Source organism: Nicotiana sylvestris, chromosome 8 (genome assembly GCF_000393655.2).
Source record: "Nicotiana sylvestris chromosome 8, ASM39365v2, whole genome shotgun sequence".
NCBI classification, from domain to species: domain Eukaryota; kingdom Viridiplantae; phylum Streptophyta; class Magnoliopsida; order Solanales; family Solanaceae; genus Nicotiana; species Nicotiana sylvestris.
In genome coordinates this window covers 217,711,877-217,736,376 of record NC_091064.1, presented here as the reverse complement: position 1 = coordinate 217,736,376, position 24,500 = coordinate 217,711,877, and the positions used below count along the sequence as shown (strand labels likewise).

At 36.4% G+C, this 24,500-nt stretch overlaps 2 protein-coding genes across 2 annotated transcripts; both read right to left on the bottom strand.

The window, feature by feature from the left end:
* Positions 1-10,378: 10,378 nt before the first annotated feature.
* On the bottom strand, positions 10,379-10,929 carry LOC104222410 (uncharacterized). The gene is made up of 2 exons (XM_009773643.1): positions 10,852-10,929; positions 10,379-10,723 (listed from the first exon to the last, which is right to left on the bottom strand). Exons 1-2 carry the CDS (start codon positions 10,927-10,929, stop codon positions 10,379-10,381), a joined length of 423 nt encoding a protein of 140 aa, XP_009771945.1.
* Positions 10,930-10,989: 60 nt separating this feature from the next.
* On the bottom strand, positions 10,990-11,926 carry LOC104222409 (uncharacterized). Its single transcript, XM_009773642.1, has 3 exons — positions 11,638-11,926; positions 11,473-11,537; positions 10,990-11,388 (listed from the first exon to the last, which is right to left on the bottom strand). Exons 1-3 carry the CDS (start codon positions 11,924-11,926, stop codon positions 10,990-10,992), a joined length of 753 nt encoding a protein of 250 aa, XP_009771944.1.
* Positions 11,927-24,500: the final 12,574 nt, after the last annotated feature.

Genomic DNA, 24,500 nt, shown 5'->3' with positions numbered 1-24,500 from the left:
TGGATGACCATGGAAAAGGATTGCTTTAGCTTCGTTCGGAAGTGTCATCAGTGTCAGGTGCACGGTGATTTGATTCATGCACCTCCCACGGAGCTGCATCCCATGTCTGCACCTTGGCCATTTGTCGCCTGGGGCATGGACGTCATTGGACCAATCGAACCGAAGGCTTCGAATGGACACAGGTTTATACTGGTTGCCATCGATTACTTCACAAAATGGGTAGAAGCTGTCACTCTCAAGTCGGTCACTAAAAAAGCTGTAGTGGATTTTGTACACTCAAATCTTATCTGTCGTTTCGGTATTCCTGCGACTATCATTACAGATAACGCAGCAAACTTGAACAGTCACTTGAATGGGAGATGTATGCGAGCAATTCAAGATAACGCATAGGAATTCTACTCCTTATCGGCCGAAAGCCAATGGCGCTGTGGAAGCGGCAAACAAAAACATCAAGAAGATTTTGAGGAAAACGATCCAAAGTTCCCGACAGTGGCATGAGCAGTTACCATTTGCATTGTTGGGGTATCGCACTACGGTACGCACATCAGTAGGAGCGACTCCTTATCTTTTGGTTTATGGGACCGAGGCTGTAATACCGACAGAGGTAGAAATTCCTTCGCTTCGAATCATTGTCGAAGCAGAAGTCGAAGACAGCGAGTGGGTCAAGACTCGGTTAGAGCAATTGACTTTGATTGATGAGAAGCGAATGGCCGCGGTTTGTCATGGACAGTTGTACCAACGAAGGATGGCCCGTGCTTACAACAAGAAAGTCCGACCCAGGAATTTCGAAGTAGGTCAGCTGGTATTGAGGCGTATTTTGCCGCATCATGAGGAAGCAAAAGGGAAGTTTGCTCCAAATTGGAAAGGCCCATACATCATAAGGAAGATATTGCCGAGAGGAGCATTGTATTTAGGTGATATCGAAGGAAATGACCCCGACACAGCAGTAAATGCGGATGCAGTCAAGAGATACTACGTCTGAATTATACTCCAGTAGTCTTGACACATTTGAAATGATGAAGGTTTTATTCCCCACTACTCCCCAAACACTACCCAATTCTCTCTACAAACCTTTGAGCCACTTAAAAAAAAAAAAGAAAACAAAACAAAAACATTGATTGAGGCCTGAACTACGTTTGACTTGATTCCGAAAGGATACGTAGGCAGCCTCTCCCTGAGGTTCAGTCACACCAACAATAAAATCCCATTCACCCTGAAATTGAAACCGGGGCACGTCGAGCAGTTTAGAAGTTAGTATCATCTACCTCTCTTTACCAAGCACAAGCCTTCAGATCAATTACCAAAGATAGTGGGAAACCAATAAGCGTCACAAATGGAGACCGGCACACTCTGAATTGAGAGAGATAAAATGAGAGAGTCTCGTCGGTGAAAACCTTCGGGCACCACGAGGCGACGGGAGTAGAGAAACCAAAATGAGAGAGCTTGTTTAGTAAAAACTCACAAAGAGTGCTATCAAGCGATGACAGGAAGAGAAATGAGAGAGGTCAGCCGGCGAAAACCCGCAAAGGGCGCTGTTGGCCGGAAAGAATGACTCCACCCCAAAGAGGTCTCGGCAAAGTTCCACCAGTTTGGAATCACAAATCCGTTCTGGTTCAGGGAAACGCAAGTTCATGGAAGGTCAGGCGTCCAGTCTAAAGAACATGTCATGTCATTTAAAGCCAGCATTATCTTCCTCAGATAAGTCTTTCTCGTCCCGAAGGGGGCACTCTTTTCTGAAATCCGTTTTATCTTTTCTTTGTTTTTCTTCGAATCTCTTTTTGTTTAAGCCCAAGTTCTAGATATACCGGAAAGGACATGTGGCAGGTTTGGTTGCACGGAATTCCGTTTCATGAAGGAAAATGCCTCGTTTCGTTGGTACGTTTGTCCAAGCCTGATGAATCATGATGTTTGATGGCGTTCAAAGTAAAGAGGAAAAAGAGAAATTTCCCCCAGCAAGTCCGCCTTCGGACGAATCCCCACAGAGTCTCCTCCTGTACGATCCCCCGCAGAATCTCCCTAATACACAAAAAAATAAAAAAAAAATAATAAAAAAAAATCCCCGTTGGAATTTCCTCAGCACATTCCCCAGCGAGCCCCTTTGTAAATATTCCCCAACAAGCTTACCCCAACAAACCCTGGAAAACTCGCTTTGAAACAAATACCCAGCATGCCCCATTGTACAAAATCCACACAAAGAATCAACTTTGTAAATGTTCCCCCACAGAGCTTTCTTTTGTACAAATTCCCACAGAACACCTCCAATAAAATCCCCGTTGAGAACCTCCAATCAAAACGGGACAAAAAGAGAGAGAAAAGAAAAAGAGCCTTACGAGGAAAATCATCACAGAATCTGGAAATGCAAGCCTGAGCAGTCTAAAGGGTTCCGACATATGAATCAAATCAATAGCGGGACTTCGCAACAGAAATGAAGACACAACAAGGCAACCGGGAACGATCGAGGTCACCAAACCGACCGTCATTTTCCGAACTAACAAATGTTCTTTGTCTGAAAAGTTCAAACAGGCTTAATCCAAGACAACCGTGCAAGAAGCAGGTGTCGCCCAAAGAAGAAGGTACATGGGTACAAGAAACATTTTGGCAATAAGGAATTCACTCGAAAGGTAAGTTTCCACGAAACTCCCTTTATTCTTTTACTAAAGTAAGAAAATTCAATAAAAAAGAAGTCAGCGGTTGTTCTCGAATTTTGTCCCCAGCCATCAGCATTAGGGTTTTAAACCCTAAATTGAATTTTTCTTTTAGTCAGCATTAGGGTTTTAAAACCCTAAACTGAACTTTTTCCATTCAGCCAGCATTAGGGTTTTAAACCCTAAACTGAGCTCTTCCATGCAATCAGCATTAGGGTTTTAAACCCTAAATTGAATTTTTCTTTTAGTCAACATTAGGGTTTTAAACCCTAAACTGAACTTTTTCCTTTCAGCCAGCATTAGGGTTTTAAACCCTAAACTGAGCTCTTCCATGCAATCAGCATTAGAGTTTTAAACCCTAAACTGAATTTTTCCCTTAGTCAGCATTAGGGTTTTAAACCCTAAACTGAACTTTTTTCCTTTCAGCCAGCATTAGGGTTTTAAACCCTAAACTGAGCTCTTCCATGCAATCAGCATTAGGGGTTTAAACCCTAAACTGAATTTTTCCCTTAGTCAGCATTAGGGTTTTAAACCCTAAACTGAACTTTTTTCCATTCAGCCAGCATTAGGGTTTTAAACCCTAAACTGAGCTTTTCCATGCAGTCAGCATTAGGGTTTTAAACCCTAAACTGAATTTTCCCTTTAGTCAGCATTAGGGTTTTAAACCCTAAACTGAACTTTTTTCCATTCAGCCAGCATTAGGGTTTTAAACCCTAAACTGAGCTTTTCCATGCAGTCAGCATTAGGGTTTTAAACCCTAAACTGAATTTTCCCTTTAGTCAGCATTAGGGTTTTAAACCCTAAACTGAACTTTTTTTCATTCAGCCAGCATTAAGGTTTTAAACCCTAAACTGAGCTTTTCCATGCAATCAGCATTAGGGTTTTAAACCCTAAACTGAATTTTTCCTTTAGTCAGCATTAGGGTTTTAAACCCTAAACTGAACTTTTTTCCATTCAGCCAGCATTAGGGTTTTAAACCCTAAACTGAGCTTTTCCATGCAGTCAGCATTAGGGTTTTAAACCCTAAACTGAATTTTCCCTTTAGTCAGCATTAGGGTTTTAAACCCTAAACTGAACTTTTTTCCATTCAGCCAGCATTAGGGTTTTAAACCCTAAACTGAACTTTTTCCATGCATGTCAGCATTAGGGTTTTAAACCCTAAACTGAACTCTTTCCTTTAGTCAGCATTAGGGTTTTAAACCCTGAACTGAATTTTTCCTTTAGTCAGCATTAGGGTTTTAAACCCTAAACTGAATTTTTCCTTTAGTCAGCATTAGGGTTTTAAACCCTAAACTGAATTCTTCCTTTGTTCGGCATTAGGGTTTTAAACCCTAAACTGAATCTTTCCCCAGCTAGTCGGTATTAGGGCTCCAGTCCTGAACTAAGCATTTTTATCTTCCTTCATCAATTTTGTGAACTTCCTGGCGAATAATTAACGAAATTTTCCTAGTGAAACTGGGGCAGAAAATTTCGTTCGTTTGTTTTCTCCCGCAGGTCTAACCTCGAGCCACATGGATCGAAATGACCCACGAGATGAGTCCCAGCTCGGAATCAAAGAAGAAAAAGAAAAAAAGAAGATGTCCCGAGATATCAGAGTAAATGGAAGGCAGATTGACTCCAACATCTGATTAAGGTCCTGAACCCTGCCAATCGCGTCTCACTCAGTATCCCAGAGATTAAACAAGTCGCCTCAACTCGCAAGCATCAAGATTCAGATCGGAGTCTTCAAGCAGAATCTGCTAAGACCCAAGATCAAGTCATAAAAGAATCATAGATAGGAATCTTGTAACTAGCAGTTTGAATGCATATAAGTAGTTAGTTCAGTTTCCAATTTTCGTTTGGTTGTAATAAGGCGGTCAGTGACGCAGCAGTGACAACAACAACAACAGTAACAGCAAGCATTGCAATCCCATGGTAGTCCCAGCTACCAAAACTTCTCGAACTACATTGACCTGATTCCTGTTTAGCCCAGGATATGTAGGAAATCTTTGAAGCAAGATTCGGTCAGATCTTTCAAAAAACATGCTTCATACGGAGTAGTCCATAGGCAAAAAGCGCTCATACACGCTCACTTTATCTTTGCACGAAAACTCTTCGTGTTTCCGAACAAAGAGGGGCAGCTGTGAGCACGTGATTTTTGTTTTGCGCGACAATCGCTCCAAAAGAATAAAAAAAATATTTGGTCCTGCTGTACAATTTTTGGATTTCTGTACGACACTTTGTTAATTATTTGTGACTTTTGCCCATTTTTATTTTTATTTAAAAAAAACAAAATACAAAAAATGTGTGTGTCATGCATAATTCGAACCGTAATCTGATTGTTAAATAGAAAATCATAAATAGGCATCCTCGTCCGTGATTTTTGTTTTGTTTGATTTTACCTGTTTTGAAATATTTTAATGTGTGTGCAAATAATTGTATTAAGTGTGTATTTAATTTTAATTTGATTTTTGCTTAGGTTTGTTTTTAAAATAAAGAAGAAAAAGAAATAATAAAAAAAAATCTTCTTCTTCCGGACTTGGGCCAATTTTAAATAAATTGGCCCAAACAAACTCAGCCCAAAACCAGGCCTGCCCGGTCCACACCAGCTAAACACCAGAGCGTCCAAACGACGTCGTGTTAATCCAGGTTGATCTGGGCCGTTGATCTCAAATTGATCAACGTTCAAGATCGATTCCCCATAACCCACTGAGGAACCCAACCCGTTTCCACCCGGACCAACCCAAACCCTTTACCCTTGAAACGACGCCGTTCCCTGTTAGTCGAAGGATCCTGGCCCTTCATCACATCTCATCCAACGGCCAGGATCCACCTACCCACTAACTATATAAGCTTGTAACCTTACCCTGCCCCCTATCCAAACCCCAGCCTTCGTCGTATTCACCAGAACCCCAAACCCTAGAGCCGCCCCTATACCCTTCACCATGAAAACCGGCGGCCCGGACGCCGGTGACCTTCACCTTAACACCCTAGAATCCCTTTGCCGTCCTGAACATGAATCTGTTAACTACTTAACTTGAATCCCATCCCACCTTCTCGAATCTTTGTTTGAAGATTCGAGTCAAAACTCGATCTACACCGTTTAACCCCAGCTTCACACCAGACACTCCCCAGACCCCCTTCGTGACCAAACCATGCTTGGTTTGGTCCGAATCTGACCAGGGAAGCATGAATCCCAGATCTGATTCTTGGAACCATAAGGTTCCTCGTCGATGGGCCGTGTTTTGTTCAAACCAAAGGATTAAGGTCTAATGGAACCTTAATCGAAGTGTTTCTCATCTGAGAAACACTTCGATTAAAGCCCGTTCAGCCTTAAGAAAGGTCTGTCCAAATCCGAGTTAAGGCTTTTGATTTTTCGAGATTTGAGGTGAGTCTTGCTTTTTCTTTTCTTTTCTTTATTTGTTTTGGTCCATGTGATTGTTCTAAAAGCTGTTCATGTTTGTTGAAATCTTTTGTTTTGAGTTTTATTAACTGTGTCCTGTCCACCTTGCCCGAGCCTTTATGTTTGATTGTTTTCTTTCGTCTAATGGTTAACTGATAATGGTATGTGTAAGCTGTACAATCAAGTGAATATTGAATTGGTTCGTTCATTTAGCTCCTAGGGCCCTTCTGTGTCAACATTGCAATATGAACCCCTTGTGTGATACTGTTAGATGTCTGATTTTTGGCTACGATTGCACCTTTTGTGATTAATATAGTCGAGTCGACATGTGTCGTCAATTAGTTTTAAACTAGCTGAACAATAATAAATTGACCTGCTGCAGTTAAACATTTGCCTGAACCAATTAAGAACTGAGTCTAGTGCTTATAATTATTAATTTGGATCAGAAATGTAAAATCAATGTTTTGTTTAGTTACAGTTTTGAAATTGGAGGGCATGTGCACTTGTGCACAACATGTGCATTGGTGAACAACCTGAGCCTTGCCTAAAGGCTTTTGAATTAAATAGTTTGACAGCATGTGCTGTCAGACTACATCCTGCTGCCCACACCCTACTTTAGTTTCAGAAATAATAAACATTACTAAAGGTAAGCCTGCCAAGGGAATATCATGGGGTTTTGTTTATACTTAATTAGCTAAGTGGAAACTGAAAAGGGGCAGCACATGGGAGGGTATTCTGATGATCAAAACAGGCTGTTAAAGGGATGACTTTAGGCTTATAAAAAGAGCACATATGATGATAGATAGGGGGAGAACATATAGACAGAGGGAGGAGAGGAATACATCTGATATTAGGGAACACACATAGGGAACTCAGACTGGACTGGGGTTTGGGATTTTCAGAACATAAGAGAAAGGATAGATTTGAGAAGAGAGAGCTGAATACATACTTATTAACACACACAGACAGATACAAGGGAGAAAGGATAGGAAAATCAGGAACTGTTTTCTTCACATTGTCATCTGGATTTCATTTGTTCTTCTACTTTCTGCTCCTTTCAAGTTTAAACTGAGCTCACTGGTTGTAGTTTGCATTGAGTTACTTCCTGAAGTTTGGCCTATCTGGGGTTTTCTATTTCCACTGCCCTATTTGTTGCCTGTTGTTATTGCTGCTGCACTTGTTGCCATTGTTACTCTGCTGATTTCCCTCTTCTTCAATTGTCAAATATTTCCAGGTACACAATTTCTGAAACCATGTGTTGTTGAAAGTTTGAAGTTGAAGCAGAAATAAAGAAATGAACATCTGTTTATGTTATAATACTGGTATTCAAAATAGGTTGAATGTTAGTTGGGCCAGTATTTGTTTAACTGCAAACTGCAAACATTCTGAATAAATTAACATATTCTAAGTTGAGATGAACAATTATATAGCATTGGCTTGATAGATCAGATGTGTTTTAAAGCATGCAACCGTTAGCTTTGTTTCAGTTATGATATCATAACATAGAATCATAGCAAGCATATGTATGTATTTTTGCCTAGATCTCTGAACCATCGAATCTGCTACATTCGTTTCTATTTGACTTCAAGATAAGTGTACCCCAAACTAATTCTCATGCAGCGTTACGTTAACAGGGTAATAATGTATGCTGACCCTTTTATTGGACTACTTGTTTCTACATAGTTTCGATATGGGCTTCAATATAGATTCATCGTTTCGAAATAACGCGACTACTTTTTTGAGTTCAATTAACAGTGGTTTTCCTAATAAACAACTGATTTCATTTATCAAGCCCAAATGAGCTAGTTTTGCAATCCGAACTGGAAGGTCGTTTTTAATGCAAATTTAGTGTACGTTATTAGTTTGCTTGCAATCCCCTTAGCAAATTAACAAAACTTATTCACTCCTTAAAGACAAGGCATGAGATAATTCTCACCTCATAAACAACCAATTAGGCAATCTAGCAAAAATTTGGATTCGTCATATATAGTAGAGATTTAGTATGTTAGTTGCTTAAACAAGTAAGTTTAGTATTTTTCTCTTTTATTTTTTAGAGACAAATATATTAGAAATGTAGCCACTTTAGGATATCCTTTTCAAAAATAGAGGCGAGCCTCGCCAAATAAAAATGCAAAATTGCGGGGCCCTCAATAAATAACCACAATAATTATTTAGAATTCAGGATGAGCCATTTAGCGAATTTCATGGCCTTCTATAAAATAATGACGCGTTAGACTCTTTAGGCACGGCTAAATTAAATTACATTCTTAAACTCGAGTGCACATTGATGTGACCCGAATCCAAATCTCAACGGAGTCGAAATGCGTTAACAACTACGGGTGCATTGATTGTGACGTGGTTAGAGATGCATTTTCACGACGTTGCAATTCTATAAAAATAAATGATAATAATAAAAGCGGTTTAAACTTAATAAATCACATAAGTCACAACATGTATTTAAATCAGATATTTAGCCATTATAACAATTTAAGCGACCATGCTAGAACCACGGGATTCGAGGGTGCCTAACACCTTCCCTCGGGTCAACAGAATTCCTTACTTAGAATTTCTGGTTCGCAGACTTCATTTGGAAAAGTCGAAAATTTCCTCGATTTGGGATTCGAGATAAACCGGTGACTTGGGACACCAAAAACCAAACCTTTCCCAAGTGGCGACTCTGAATTAAATAAATAATCTTATTTCGAATATTGTCACTTAAATTGGAAAAACTCCCTCGCGCATTTAACCCTTCGGGGCCGGGCGCGCAAGAAGGAGGTGTGACAGGATCGGCGAACAAGCTCATTTTTGATATCAAGCATCCTTTTCACGATCGAAATTGATGATTTTGATCCATTGTCGCCATTGGCTAAAGAGTTTTGCGCGTTTGTTGATAATGAGATGGATACGAGGCGAAGGTATCTTCATTTTCTTTAATCTTTCATGTTCTGATTTTATACTTATCAATGAAGGAAGTTCTGATTACTTTTTATTTTTTATGATTTGAAGTGCCAAAAATATATATACCGATGAAGTAAATAAGCTTGCAGAAGCTTTTACTTTTGGCTTGTGTCATGTGACCACGAAGGATTGGTTCCACTAACTTACGTATTGTGGTTGACCTTTGATTGACACGGTATTTAATAACTTTCTGTTCTAATGCCTTTTTTTATTTGTTGCATATCTTTATTGTTTGAGACCCCCATAGTGTATATATAGCTTTGTAAAATCACAATATAAGATTGTATAACCTTGTATAAATATGTATACCTCTGTATAATAGTGTATAAATTTCTATATTTAAGATATCTAGTAATGATGGTTGTTCTGTTTTATTTTTTGTCTTAGAACTTGGATGTCCTCTTTTATTATTTGAGGAACTATTAGTGTACCTATCTGAATCTGATTTGTTTCTTTTTAATTACAGTGATTGTGGTACTTTTGTTGCTGGATTTACTGAGTATTTCATCCTTGGTAAGGAAATTCGAAAAGATAATTTTGATATTGTGACACTTCGCACTAGGTAGGGATCTCTATTGTGGGATTATGGAAGGAAAAAACAACACTCCGGTGCAATTAATGGTGATTAAATCACATGGAGACTTTTCAGGAAGAGGAAGAGGGGACGACCGAGAAAGTAGTTCTGTTTTTTTTTTCCATTTTACTGTAGTTTTGCTATGTATCAGGAGTTGTTGCCTAGTTTTGTCTAAGTACTATTCTGCTACTTGTGAGATAACCTTAAAGGATATTATAGATGTTTTTATTTTTGTGTAATTTGTGGTAGTCATTACACATTGTGGTTGTGAATGAATTACATTTTAATGAATATTTCAGTTGCTTTTGTCCTTTAACAAAGTATGTATTTTCATTATGGTTGCAGTTTTGTTAATGTTGCAGGGTTTATACATATGTATACAATAATATACGTAGTTATACAAATTTATACAAACTTATAATCTCATTTATACATCTGTATACATATAATACCATTGATTGTTTGCAGTTCTATTTTGTATTTGTACAATCTATCAATATATTTAGCACAATTAAAAACAGCAAGACACTATTATTGGATAATCAAAACATGTATAATGAAAAATATTTAACATAATTGCAATATATAGTGTAAATTGTAATTCTTTATTGACATTTCTAACTCAATTGCTTGTGAAACTTAACTACTCAACATTTGTAACTCTATTGTTTGTGAAACTTAACTACTCAACATGACAACAAATGTAATAGAAAGTGTTATGTTTCCAACTATTTATTTTGGTCGATTCCTATATGTTTTTCTATTGTGACTACCTTGTCCACACACAGAACATGAAAACACACTCTTAGACTCTTTCTCTTAAGCAGGTTTGAGTCTTTCCTTTCTTGGCCTTCCTAAATTCCTTCTCCCTTTAGGTGGTAGGACCACATCTTCCAGCACCTCTGTTGGGATTACCCATAAACTCTCATCTGGCATTGGATGCATTGGAAATTCATAAGTTCTAAGGAGGCTATCCTTCTTGTAGTAAAAAGAGCAATACTGGCCAGGTTTTAGCTGCTGGTTCTTCAAAACCTCCCAAGCATGCAGACATGGAAGTTCATCCATTTGAAATTTTCTGCAACTGCATGTTCCCTCTTCAAGACACACTATGTTTTGCCTTACCCCTTCAAACATAGTATATAACTGCTCCGTAGCAGGCCTCACCTGCAAAAGTATTTTTTTTAAAAAAGTTAAAGAACATTATACATTATTATACAGAGTTATACATCCTTATACAAGCAATAAAATGCAAGTCAGCAGTGCCAAGCATAATTATATTTGATTCATTTTACCGTCATTTGCTCCGATGCAATTAGATTTTCCCGAAGGAGTTTGTCGTACTTTTCGCCAAGCTCTGTAGATGTCTCCATTACACTTTTTCTGTTTTTGTTGTTTCACTGTTGTAGCAAATTTGTCATGTAATCCAGCAATCACATTACTGGTAACTCTCTAGCATCCTTGTTTGCTGCATTAATTGACTCTGCAATATTGGAAGTCATTACCATCGACCTTTTCACTTTGGAGTATGCCCTAGACCACCTTTCGTAGCTAATTTTGAATAAGTAAGACTGCACCCTCGGATCAATTTTGCACATCTCTGTCATATGATACTCAAACTTCTCTATCGTGTAAGCTCTATCCAAAGCAAAGAAGATATCCTTCAATTGTTTGTGATGTTTCTTGAATGTGCGCTTTACATTCTGCCACAAGTGAAACATACAAATATAATGTGGTACTTCTGGGTACACAACTTTTGTAGCATTGAAGATGCTTTCGTTTCTATCTGAAACTATACACAACCCTTCCCTAACACCAAAAATACCCTTTATCTGGACAAAGAACCACTCCCAAGATTAATTATTCTCTGAATCTACAATTGCATATGCAAGTGGAAGGATTTTTCCTGTTTATACAAAATAGATATTAGGATTTAGACAGTTATACAAATCATATACATAGTTATACAACTTTATACCAACTGCAAATTTTATAAAAACAACAGCTGTAAAATCCTATACAGTTTTATACACTACAACATTATACAAACTACAGAAATAAGGTAGATGCAGTCAACTCACCAGCTCCATCCTGTGTGCAAGCAGTCAATATGGTACCCTTATATGCTGCTTTAAGAAAACTTTCATCAACAACCATTATCGGTCTGCAATGCTCCCAACCCTTGATAGATGCATATAGCGAAACATATGCATAAAGAAAGCATCCATCTTCTGATTTGTGCAACTTTGTAACCGTTCCTGGATTTGTATGCTCCAACATATAAAAATACTTCGGCAACTCCTTATATGAATCACTCAGACTCCCTCTTATCATTGCCGTTGCTATCTCTTTAGCTCTCCATGCTTTCATGTAGCTCACTTCAATCCCCGTGTTGCTTTTGGATATCCTCTATTATATCATTTGCGGTGTAAACGTTTTTTGGATTAACATACTTGTCCTTGACTATACTAGCAATTACACCCGAAGTAGCTTGACATTGTGTTAAGTATCTTTCACCATAGCCGCATGTGTGATTATTATTGTAACTTTTCACTTTGAATATGTTTGCCTTGAAAATGACAGAAGATTTGAAACTCCAAGCACAATGGTCATCCACACACATAAGGTGATACGTAGGATTAAAGATCATTCAACTTCTAAATACACTTGTATACAAAAACATAACTAGATATATACTAATTTTAATACCTATATACAAATATATACTACTTTATACATATTTATACATATATATAACAAAATATACAACTATTGACATACCTTGTTGCGCTTGATCTCTTCACCTTGTATTGGAACCTCTCGCGTACAGCCAAGTTCTTCATCATATTCATAACTATCTTTTTATCTTTATAAACTTGATCATCTTCAACAAATTCGTTCAACATATTATATATTATACCCGTGTTTTCACTAAATTTTGTGTTTTCAATGAATTCGATATCAGGCATAATCTCAGTGCTATCAATTGTGGATACATCTATAAAATTGGAACTTGTAGCAATCAAACAACTAGAACTTGTAGCAACCAAACAACTGGAACTTGTAGCAACCAAACGATTATCATAAATCTCTTTAACTGTCACAAACAAGGGGTATTTAGTGAAATTCAAGTTTTTCTTCTTTAATTCGATATACACCTTAACACCCGTATCGTTGTAAATCAGGATCGGTGGCAAAGCGTCATTTGGGAGAAAGTTAATCTCTATTGTGTTTAACTCACTATCGATCCTAATCTGTTCCAAAATAGCTGCAACTAAATTGTTGAAGCTGTCGACTCGATTATTACACAATCGCTAACGAAATTGATAAACTTGTTTTCTTCCCATTCACCACTATGAAGAACGTAAACTGGAAAAAGCTCCATCGAACAAAAAGTTGAAATCAAAATTGCAGCAAAAATGAAAATTGCGCTGATTTGCAGCAAAAAAAATTCATTTTTCGTGTTTGGTTTGCTATTAATTCGAGATGAAAAAGAATTTCTAGGGTTTTTGGAGCTCCATTGACTGCACGATCGCGTTTTTGTAGATTTGGGGAAGAAGAATGGAAAGAATGAGAGAAAATCCCGCTGAAAGATACAAAATTCCGCTTCTGACTCCCAAAACCAAGAAATAACGCCCTTTTTTTTCCGGATATAGGCCTCTTATTTTTGGGATACTCAATTGTAAATTGAAATATGGGCTATAAAGTTAAAAAAGAGGCAGCCCAGTTGTTTTAATATGAAATTTTCTCTTTAAAAAGGAGAAGAAGGAAATTGTAAATAAAACATTCACTTGGTAATAAAACTATTTTGTTTACCAAAAGAAATAGTAAAACACGTGATGGAATTAGATATTAATTTTTTCTTGATTTTTCTATTTTTCATAAAGAAATCATCACTTATATATTTAGATTGGTTTAAGTACTTGAATCCAAATTAAGAGACGACCTGAGGCTAATTGGGTAGGTGGGGTAGGCGACATTGGTTTAACGTTCTTTGAAAAGACAAATCTGGAAGTCTTACTTAAATTTTTCTTTTTTCGATGAGTCATAATAATAGGAGTAATAATCATAGTGCTCGGCACTAAATTTAATTGAAAAAAGGGCGTTATGAACAATCAAGCACTCTTGAGGATTAATCTAATCTTATAATTCAGTTTTCTACTTTAATATTGTGATAATCAAAGTCTATATATATAGTCATGGCGCAACGTGATTGCAATAATCACCGGAGAGTTTAAATTATATAGATCGTTAAAGATGACCTGATGATATAAAAATTTCGTAGGGGACTTCTTTCGGAATAAGTGGAGAGCAACTGTTGGTCTCTTAAAGATAAGGTAGAATTAAATGAATTTAAATTTTAATAACTATTCAAATAAACCAAAAAAGATATTCAAATAAGCGAGATATTATAATATTATTCTAAATTACATAAAAGTAATAACATCAACAAGATATATTTCTGTCTTAGAATATTTGAGTTAAAAGAATTTGGTCACTAATTATTACGAATTGAATCATGGAAAAGTGACAATACTATGGGAGGAAGTATTTCTTTATTAGTACTTCTTGTTTCTGAAAGGGGTCAGAGTACCTCATCTTTATTAAGTTTTTCCTCCTGCCTTTAAAAAGGATATTAATAATATAACATGCAGTTTTTTCCTTGTGTTTTGCTTTGACACGTCTTACTTTTTGAGATTCTGAAACCAAGGGCAGATTTATTCATCAACTAGGGATCCAATATTAGTTGGGAATTTGTTGGGAAAAAATGATTTTCAAAGAATGTGATATCATGCAGATTATGTCCCCAAAAGCATGCAGATAGACAAAATAGGTTATTTGACATCATAAGAGAAAGTGATTGTATCATGAGAAATAGTAAATATATAAATCTTTACCCTTTTAATCTCTCAAAGTTCAGGTCATCATATGTAAAATTTTATTTTATTTTATTTTAGTTAAATGCTTTGCAAGTAAAGCTCACCAGGATAAAGAATGATTCCCTTTTTCCTTTTATTTTATTTTATTTTGAAGTATTTGATTCTTGTTGTCTTCATTCATTTTCCAAGGCTCCGAGGAAGCTTGACGTTGGTCATGAATATATATCCTTTGTTGGGTTGGTTTTAACTCAAGATGGATCAACAATCCAGTATTAACTATATACGATGTTTATTTTTCTATCAAATGCAAAGTACGTAAAATTATTTTACTTAAAAAATAGTTGCTGATGTCCGTGAAAACCATTGTTTTCTTGCACCCATTTTCTTGATATTTAGCGCGACTGAAAATGGAGAGAACTTTTCTTACTACTTGGTTAAAGTCGACTTCTTATATCATGCAATCTAGAGCCCGTTTGGACATAATTTTTTTTCCAAAAAAAATTCACATTTTTTCGAAATTCGCGTTTGTTCATAAAATTTCCAATTTTCACTTGAAGATGTATTTTGAAAATTTTCGAAAATTTAAAAAACTCCAAAAAACTGTTTTTCAAAATTTTCATTCAAATCACTCACAAAACTTCAAAAATAACCCAAACTGAAATTTATGTCCAAACACAACTCTAAATTTCAAATACCATTTGCACTTGAAAAAGTTTTTTACCTTTTTTTTTTTTTTTTGAAATTTTACAATTCTTATGTCCAAACGCCTACCTAGTATGTGTATTTTTCAAGAACTGCTGCAAATGGCGGGTTAGGATCAACTTTTGAAACAGGCTTACTAGAGACCTCAAAGTCCGTTTCCCTCCTGACCGGAGGCGGATCCAAAATTTTTACGCTATGGGACACATTATTCTGCTCAACCAAAGCCCCCTAATGACTTCTAGTATTCAAGGTGTCAACTTCTTTAAATTAATCATTTTCAAGGTATATATATATACATATACATGTACATACAAGATTTCGACCGAAGTTTACGGGGTCCGGTGACCCTTCACCTAAACACATGGGTCCGCCTCTGCTCCTGATAAAAAAAAAGCCCAAATAAAGAAATTTACTAAAGGGGCGAATTGGCCAGCAAGGATTAGCTAAATTGATTGTGTGAGTGGTTTTCCACGTGGGAGACCTGAGTCGATTGATCACCAGCCGCCTCCTCAGTAAGAACTTGCTGCATCGGGCTTGCCTAATATGATTTATTGCACAACGAATAAGTTATGTAATGCTCACCCAAAAAATAGTGGCCGCAAATTTTCCTTGAAATTTTCCAAAAAAAAAAGGGACGAATTGTAGTACATACGATTTACCCAGATTAAATTTTTAATGTTTCCTAGCTTTGACCTGGTAAAAGTCCTCAGTCAAATTATACTTTTAGAATATTGATTATGGATGTTTAACAAACTGAAGTCAGACACATAGTGGGTAAGAAGACATAATACAGTAAACGAGACACAGGAAATAAAATATGAGAGTACACGAGGCATAGAAATAAAATACTAGTACCTAAACTTCCAAAGGGAAAAAGATGAAGAGAAACATAGATCTACAGATTTGGTTGACTTAGTATTTGGATAAACACATTTTTTTAACAAGTCAATTATGTGAATATAGTGTTCTCATCCAAAAAGAAAATAGTATAAAGCACAATTTTCATTTGGATTTAAGTTTTGCTTCGCCCATTGAACTTATAGTCACTTTTTAAAAAAGTTTAATTGATATTCAAATTTTGGGTAACTTCATATACATATACTTTTCTCTTCTTCTTCGATGTTGCTTTCTTTTTCTTTGTGTTTAGGGTTTCTTTTTCTTCTTAGTTGCAAAATGAATTGCTAAATTTGTTATTGCTTTGACAATTTGATGATTAAGGTTTGCTCTTTATGATATTTGAAAGTTGTGTTTCGAATTTGAGATCATTTAAAGTGGATTTGGGCGTTGATCGTGCGTTAGATTGTTCAAATTTAAAATCGTGTATTGCATTTGGAGTAGGCATTCAAATGTTTCAAATCATGCGTTGAGATTCGAAATCTGAAGTTGTATTGAAGAGATTGGATTACTTCAGATTCGGGGTATACTTTGCAAGATTTTATACAATGCGGGCAGTGACGAAGCTAGAAATTTCATCTAAGGTATTCAAACTTGAATAAAGTAAAAACAAATCTCCAATAAAGGGCGTTCAATATATGTACGAATTATTGAAGGAATGATTTGTGAAAATTTTCTGTGTGTATTTCTCTTCACAGTGTAATCTATATATACAAAAAAAATAGAATCTAGTCTAAACAAACTATGCCAAGTGGAAGGATTTTACTAGCCTACTCCTAACATCTATCGTAACAAACTAAAGGAATATTTACAAAGAATAATTCTATCTACAATGCAAAATATCTGTTTGTATCTTCTGGGCTCTTCTACAATTGGACCGATGAAATCACTGAAGGTTGAAGGCCCATTTGATATAAAACCAAGTCAGAAACAAAATAAGGTCCAACCCGTTTACCCATCACACATAAATTATATCGAACATAGAACATAAGTCTTTTACTTTGTAAAACATTTGGTTTGAAGCTTGGTCTCTTCTTTGTCTCTTCTCTTTAGGGTTAGACCTTCATCTTCTTCTTCATTAGTCTCCGAAACTCCATAAGAGGTATGAAAGATGGAGTTGAAGAGTTTCTTCTTCCTAACATCCCTCCTCAAGTTAGAGGGGAACTGAGCTATCCCTAACTTGCCCACAATTTTCTGATGAGAAACCCCAGATAAGGGCTATGTGAAAAGATCCGCGAGTTGAGCTTTAGATGGGACAAAAGAAAGAGCGATTAAACCTGGGAGAAACTGTTGTCGCACAAAATGATAGTCAATTTCAACATGTTTTGTGTGTTCATAAAAAACTGGGTTACGAGCGATGTGGATGGCTGCTTTGCTATCAGAATGGAGAGGAATCGGTAAAGAAATCGGGGCAGAGAGATCCTCAAGCAAACGCACTAACCATGTAAGTTCTGTTGTAACCCTTCTCATAGATCTATATTCTGCTTCTGCTGAAGATAAAGAATTTGATACTTGTTTCTTTGATTTCCATGAAATAGGTGCTCCTCCAACAGTTATGAAAAAACCACTGACAGATCATCTTGAATCTTTGTAAGATGCCTAATCAGCATCACAGAAAGCCAGCAAAGAAAAAGAAGGTTCAGCTGAAAGAAGGATACCTTGTCCTGGATCGGAGCTGAGGTATTTGAGAACTCGTAAAGTAACAATGAAATGAGAAACACAAAGCTTCTGCATGTATTGACTGAGGGTGAGTACTGCAAATGAAAGATCAGGTCCAATATTTGTTAAATAGTTTAGCTTTTCGACTAAATGACGAAATACAGTGGGATTGCCAGAGGTTGACTATCATCCGCTTGAAGTTTAGAGGCTGGATCTAAAGGAGAGCTGACTCTGTCTATATATGAAACATTAAATTCCTTCAACATATCTAAGGTAAACTTCCTTTGACTCACAATGAATCCTCCCTTTTCTCTCAAGATTTCCATACCCAGAAAATAATGGATGTTCCCTAAATTCTTGACCTTGAACTCAGCATTGAGAAAATATTTAATGCTTTGGATTTCCTCTAAATCATTTCCTATGAGTAGTATGTCGTCAACATAGACTGCTAGGATTGAAATAAGGCTACATATGTGCTTAAAAAATAAAGAATAGTCATTTAGGGATGAAGAATATCCCTTAAAACTTAGAACCCCTGAAAGCCTAACATATCACTGTCTGAAAGCCTATTTTAAACCATACAATAATTTCCTCAAAAGACAAATATGTTTGGGACTAGGAGGATCCAATCCTGCTGGGAACTTCATGTATATTTCTTCCTGTAAATCCTCATGCAAAAATGCATTGTTGACATCTAATTGAGAAACCTTCCAGTTTTTCTTGGCTGCAACAGTGAGCAGACACCTTATGATTGTCATCTTCACCACATGTAAAAAGGTCTCACTATAATCTATCCCTTCTCTTTGAATATCCCTCCTTACCACTAACCTTGCCTTTAGTCTTTCAACTCTCCCATCTGATAAATGTTTTACCTTATACACCCATTTTCAAGTCAAAGCTATTTTTCCTTTAGGTAACTCAACCACATCCCATGTGTGATTGTCCTCTAGAGCTTTAATTTTTTGCATTTATAGTGTAACACCCCGTAAATTTGAATTAGTTGTGGATGCATTAAATGAGTATTAATATGATGGTTATCAATTTGTTATGATAATAAGTATACTAGGCATATCATAAGTGATTTGGGATCCAAGGAAAGACCTAAGTCTAAGCCAAGTTGGAAAATTACATGATAGACTAAAATTCTAAATGAGCACGCACAAGACTATATTTTGGACGAGAATATCTACATTTATATAAGGTGTTATGTGATGAAAAACCTATAAAATGAAATATATTCAAGTCTAGTTTCTAAAGCTTCAAACTGTTCGTCATTTGGACACTCCTACCAGATGTTATGACCAAATTACCAAACGCTGACAGAATTTTATACTACCGCACCGCCCCATGCGTCGCGATTGTGTAGATTATCAGAGCACCTCCAAATTTTGTTCCTAGACACATATTTCATTACCACACCACCTCACATGGCTCCCCATGCACCGCGGCTGTGCAAATCTTCGTTGTTTTTAACCCGACACTATTTTGATATAAAACCTTCGGGAGTTATTTTCCCCACTTCATTTGGACGAATTTTAGGATTTTTCTCCACCCTCTCAAGACCTCCAACCCCTCCATATTCAAGGTAAGTAATCCCCATTATCTTGGTGTGAATTCCATCATTTATACACTAGTATTGATGAAATCTATACATAAAATACTTAGATCTTCAAGGGATTTCTTCAAGAACTCAAAGGAGGGTTTTGCAAGATTTCTTCCAAAAAGGTAATCTTACACCCTTAGACTTACATGTATGGATTTATTAAGGAAATATGAGTATGAAAAAGTATTGGAACTCTTGGTATGGTGATTGAAAATCATAAGTTCCCAATTTAATTACACAACTATTATAGAGATTGAAAGATGTTTATTTAATGGAACTTTGTTGGTAGGGTGTGGATGGATGGTCATATATGTGATGTTGGAAGTTATAAATTGGTTAATCATGATGGTGGGATAAATTATTGATGAATGGTGGTAATTAGATGAACTAACTATATGGTGATGAGATGTAGAGATTTATGCCTACAAGGTGTTTGATAATATGCCTAAATGGCTTAAGTTATGGAATTTGTTACTAATATTGGTTCCATTAGATGTTCTATTGTAGATTGAAGGTTCTTAGTGTTATGGATCATTGTAGTATCACTAAGGGGTGAAATTGAGGTATGTGAGACTAACTCTCTATGTTTGGGAATGTTAATAATTCTCCCTACACTTCGTTTCTTTTACGACGTATCAATTGCCTCAGAAATATAGTTAAGCCTAGTTCCTTGAATAATTGTGGAACTTTTATTCTCTAGCTTCATAACGCGTTCATGACTTTCATTCTGAGCGTTGTGAGCTTAGTTCGTATTCAATATATACTTGGGTTTGATGTCCCTAAGTCTCAGTATAGCTTACTCAGCATGTCATAAACAGTTAAAGTTTCAGTGTTTATAATCAGTTCAAGAATACATGTCTCATTCTAGTCCTATTCAGTATTCCAGTATTATGTAACTTAGTATGATCCAGTATTCCAGTATCATGTAACTCAGCATGATTCAATATTTCACTATTATGTATTACAGTATGATTCTCAATTCCTAATTTTAAATCCCTGAATGTCGAACACCTGTATTTCGGCCTGAGGCTACAGTTAATGATTTATGTATCTTTGGGCCTGAGGCTGCAGTTTATGCTTTATGAATCTTTGGGCCTGAGGCCACAGTTATGTATACGTATACTTGGGCCCCGAGGTCGCAGTTTAGTATTCAGATAAACATGTTGTTCATTATTCAGAAGAGGGAGTATTCATATCTTTACTTCCTTTGTTCAGTTCAATTATTATTTATCAGTTCAGTTATCAGTTCAATTATCAGTTATCATTTCAGTTTCAGTTTCAATAGTTATCATTTCAATTATCAATTATCAATTCTCAGTTATCAACTTAGTTTCAGTTTTAGCATTTATAATTCTTTCTTTCAGTTGCTTTACATACCAGTGAATTCAAATGTACTGACATCCCTTTTGCCCGGGGCCTGCATCTCACAATGCAGGCAATGATTTACAGGTTGATGATTCAAAGCGCTAGGATTCTCGTACCAGCTATTTGGTGATCTCCAGTTCTTTCGGGGCATTATCATTACTTTATAGTCTTTCAGCATTTACAGATAGTCAGTGTTTTCAGTACTTTATTAGAGGCTTCATAGACTAGAGTAACAGCTAGACAAAGTCACAAACTTTTCATATTAAGTTATGTTGACTACAAATATGTTTCAAAATTGTATTAGTATTTTCGCGCTTTGATTTTTATCATTCAGACTTTCAATATATCAGCATGTGTTAGTTTATCTTCCGCATTTAGTATGTTATGACATCACATGTTGATTCAGCCAGCCAGTTGGTTCGCTCGATCACATGTAGCCAGGCACCGAGTGCCGTGTTACGTCCAAGCCAGGTTCGGGGCATGACAAAGCTTGGTATCAGAGCACTAGGTTCAAGAGTCCTAGGGAGTCTATGAAGCCGTGTCCAGTGGAGTTTCCTTTATATGTGTGTGCTGGCCACTCATATAAACGGTTAACTACCAAGACATCCAGGATTGTCTCCATTCTTTCTACCCTAGATAGTGCCATGAAGCTTAGATAAATAGTTAAAATTCTCTTCCTATCGATTTCCAAACGTATTGGATGCCCAAGCGACGTGCAGGAGAAACCTAAGGTCCTAGACAGGATAATTGCCTATTGGGATATAATTATGTAGTACAGGTTGGTAAATGAGACTTAAGAGGATGTTAAAAGTGATATGCAATGGATAGTAGTACATATTAGAGCATAACCTTATCAGAAAGTACAAAAGCAACTATCATGTCTTATAGTTATCAGTTTACCTCAGTGACCAGTTATACAGTCTTTCAGTTAGCAAATTTATAGTTATTCAGTATGCCATTATTCAGTTATATGTTTACCAAATATCTAATTTTCAGTATATCAATATTTCTGGAGACTTATGAGTATACAGTGATGCATATGGATGCTCAAAGAAAATGTAAGTAACAGTGATTATAGCAAAATCTTCACATGTTTTAGGGATTAAGACCCAAGACTCACTGGATGGTGCATGAAGTGAAATATCTGATATGTATGACAGTGTATCCATATGTCAGACCCCATGGTGTATCGGGTTAAGAATTCAACTGCAACGAACATAGAATTGATCACTATAGTTTTGGACAGAAAGGAGCCTAAGAGAAATATAGCTAAGAATAATATGATGTACGAAATGAGAACCAAGAGCAGACGACATTGAATTTTAGGGAATGATTTTAAGTTGTTTAGATTTATTCAAATCAGAACTAGAAAGTACCATGTTAGTGAATTTGTATACGAAGTGGCTATTATTGTGAGATAAAAGATATGACAGTTCCCCTTCACATGATGTGACTATGTGTTTAGGCCGGAGGTTTATAGTCTGAAGTGATTTTGAAGTGTATAGAAAGTTTGGGGTTAGATATTCTAATTTTGTTTAAGACGGATGAAATTTCCCTAAGTGTGATCCATGTGCATAGTTCAAAAGAATGATAGCGTACAACAAAAAAATATGGTCAGATAATAAGGGAAGTTAGGATAAACCTTATACTTCACTTAGTTATTCAAAGTAGAGCAAGAAAACATGATGCTAGCAGGTGGTTAGTAAAAAATAGTAAACAAGTTTTGAGTAAATATAGTGAATTAGCAATTTCAGCAGAGCTAGTAGAGGTAAGATTTGATTCACTTAGTCATGTTAACTCCAGTGAGTGGATGACAGTTTGAAATATCGAACATGTGTTAGAATCCAAAGAGTTTAAGTTAAACCCGAAGTACAGTGATTGTGGGAAAAAAAATCAGCTAGCAGTGAGAGAGCAAGCTATAGAAGAATAGCCTTTAGCAATTATCGAAATGTGGTTACTCCAAGATTGACAGTGTGCACAGAGTTAAATTATTAAGATTGTGTATGATAGGTGTGAATATATTAGCTTTTCATTATGTGAATAATTTAGTTTTTTATAGCTCAGAAGTAAGTTGGGAAATGAGTCGTCATTGACGTAGAGTGCAAAGAATTGCAGAAATTAAGAAAGGTTATTTGGATCCCAACAAAAATAGAAGGATCCGCAAGTATAAGACCTTTGGTCTAAGGGGTGAAGCAAAAATTTGAATAAGTCCAGTTAGAGATTTGAAACCCGAATATTTAGCATGGATATGGAAAAGAAAATCAGTTCGGTAATGAGCGAATTATGAAAAAGAAAGTTACAAACTTTGTGGCCAAGTGTCTGAATTGTCAGCAAGTGAAAGTCGAGCAGCAAAAAATCAAGTGTTTATCTCAGAACACAAATATCCTTTAGTGGAGATGATAAATATGGACCTTATAATAGGATTATCTCACTCATTTTGAAAGCATGATTTTTAGAGGCGAAGGTGCAGATTGCCAATCAGTTGGTTCGAAGGTGGTGAAGTGGAGTTGCTGGGACCAGATTAGTTAATCAGTCTATGGAGAAAGTCAAGTTGATTCAAGAGCATTTGAAGACAGCTCAGAGTTGCCAAAAGTCCTATTTAAACATGCAACATAGAGACCTAGAGTTTCAAGTTGATGATTGGGTGTTTCTAAACGTTTCGCCTGAGAGAGATGTTATAAGATTTGGGAAGAAAGGAAAGCTTAATCCCAGATACATCGGCCCATATAGGATCCTATGAAGGATCGGGTAAATAACTTATGAGTTAGAATTTCCACCATAATTAGTTGTTGTACACCAGTATTTCACATGTCATGTTATAACATTCAAGTTTCTAGTATTCAGATCTCATGTCACGACATTTATGTTTCTAGTATTCAGATCTCATGTTAGAATATTCAAGCCAGTTCAGTACTCAGATACTCATGTTAGTCCAGTACTCAGATATTCACGCCAGCTTAATACTCAGATATTGATGTGAGTTCAATGATCAGATATTCACGTCAGTTCAGCACTCAATTATTTGTGCCAGCTCAGTATTCATATATCCATGCTAGTTCAGGATTTACGTATCCGTGACAGACTAGAATTCACATATATGTTTCATGTTATGCGTTTTATGATGCCATGTGGAGCTAGTATTATGCTCTGTTAGATGATAGGTATTTTGTAGAAATGTTGAAGGTATCTAACCTTCTCATTCAGACCTTATATTACAATCTCCATGTCTTTCAATGTTTAGTCAGTTTAGTAGCCATTCAGTCTAGTACCTATTTAGTTCAGTATCTCATCAGTTCAGTAATCGTGTATTCATTCAGTTTAGTATACAAGTATTAATGAAATTTCATGTTCCCACCAGACCCATTTAAGGTCCGAAGTTAGCCGAAGATACATCCAGGACAATCATTCGAGGACGAATGATCCCAAGAGGGAGATAATGTAACACCCATAAATTTGAATTAGTTGTGGATGCATTAAATGAGTATTAATGTGATGGTTATCAATTGGTTATGATAATAAGTTTACGAGTCATATCATAAGTGATTTGGGGTCAAGGAAAGACCTAAGTCTAAGCCAAGTTGGAAAATTACATGATAGACTAAAATTCTAAATAAACACGCACAAGACTATATTTTGGACGCACATATCTACATTTATATAAGGTTTTATGTGATTCACAACCTTTCAAATGAAAGATCTTCTAATCTAGTTTCTAACACTTCAAAACGTTCGTCATTTGGACACTCCTACCAGAAGTTATGACCAAATTACCAAACGCTGGTAGAATTTTACACTACCGCACCGCCCCATGCGTCGCACCATGCGGCGTGGCTGTGTAGAT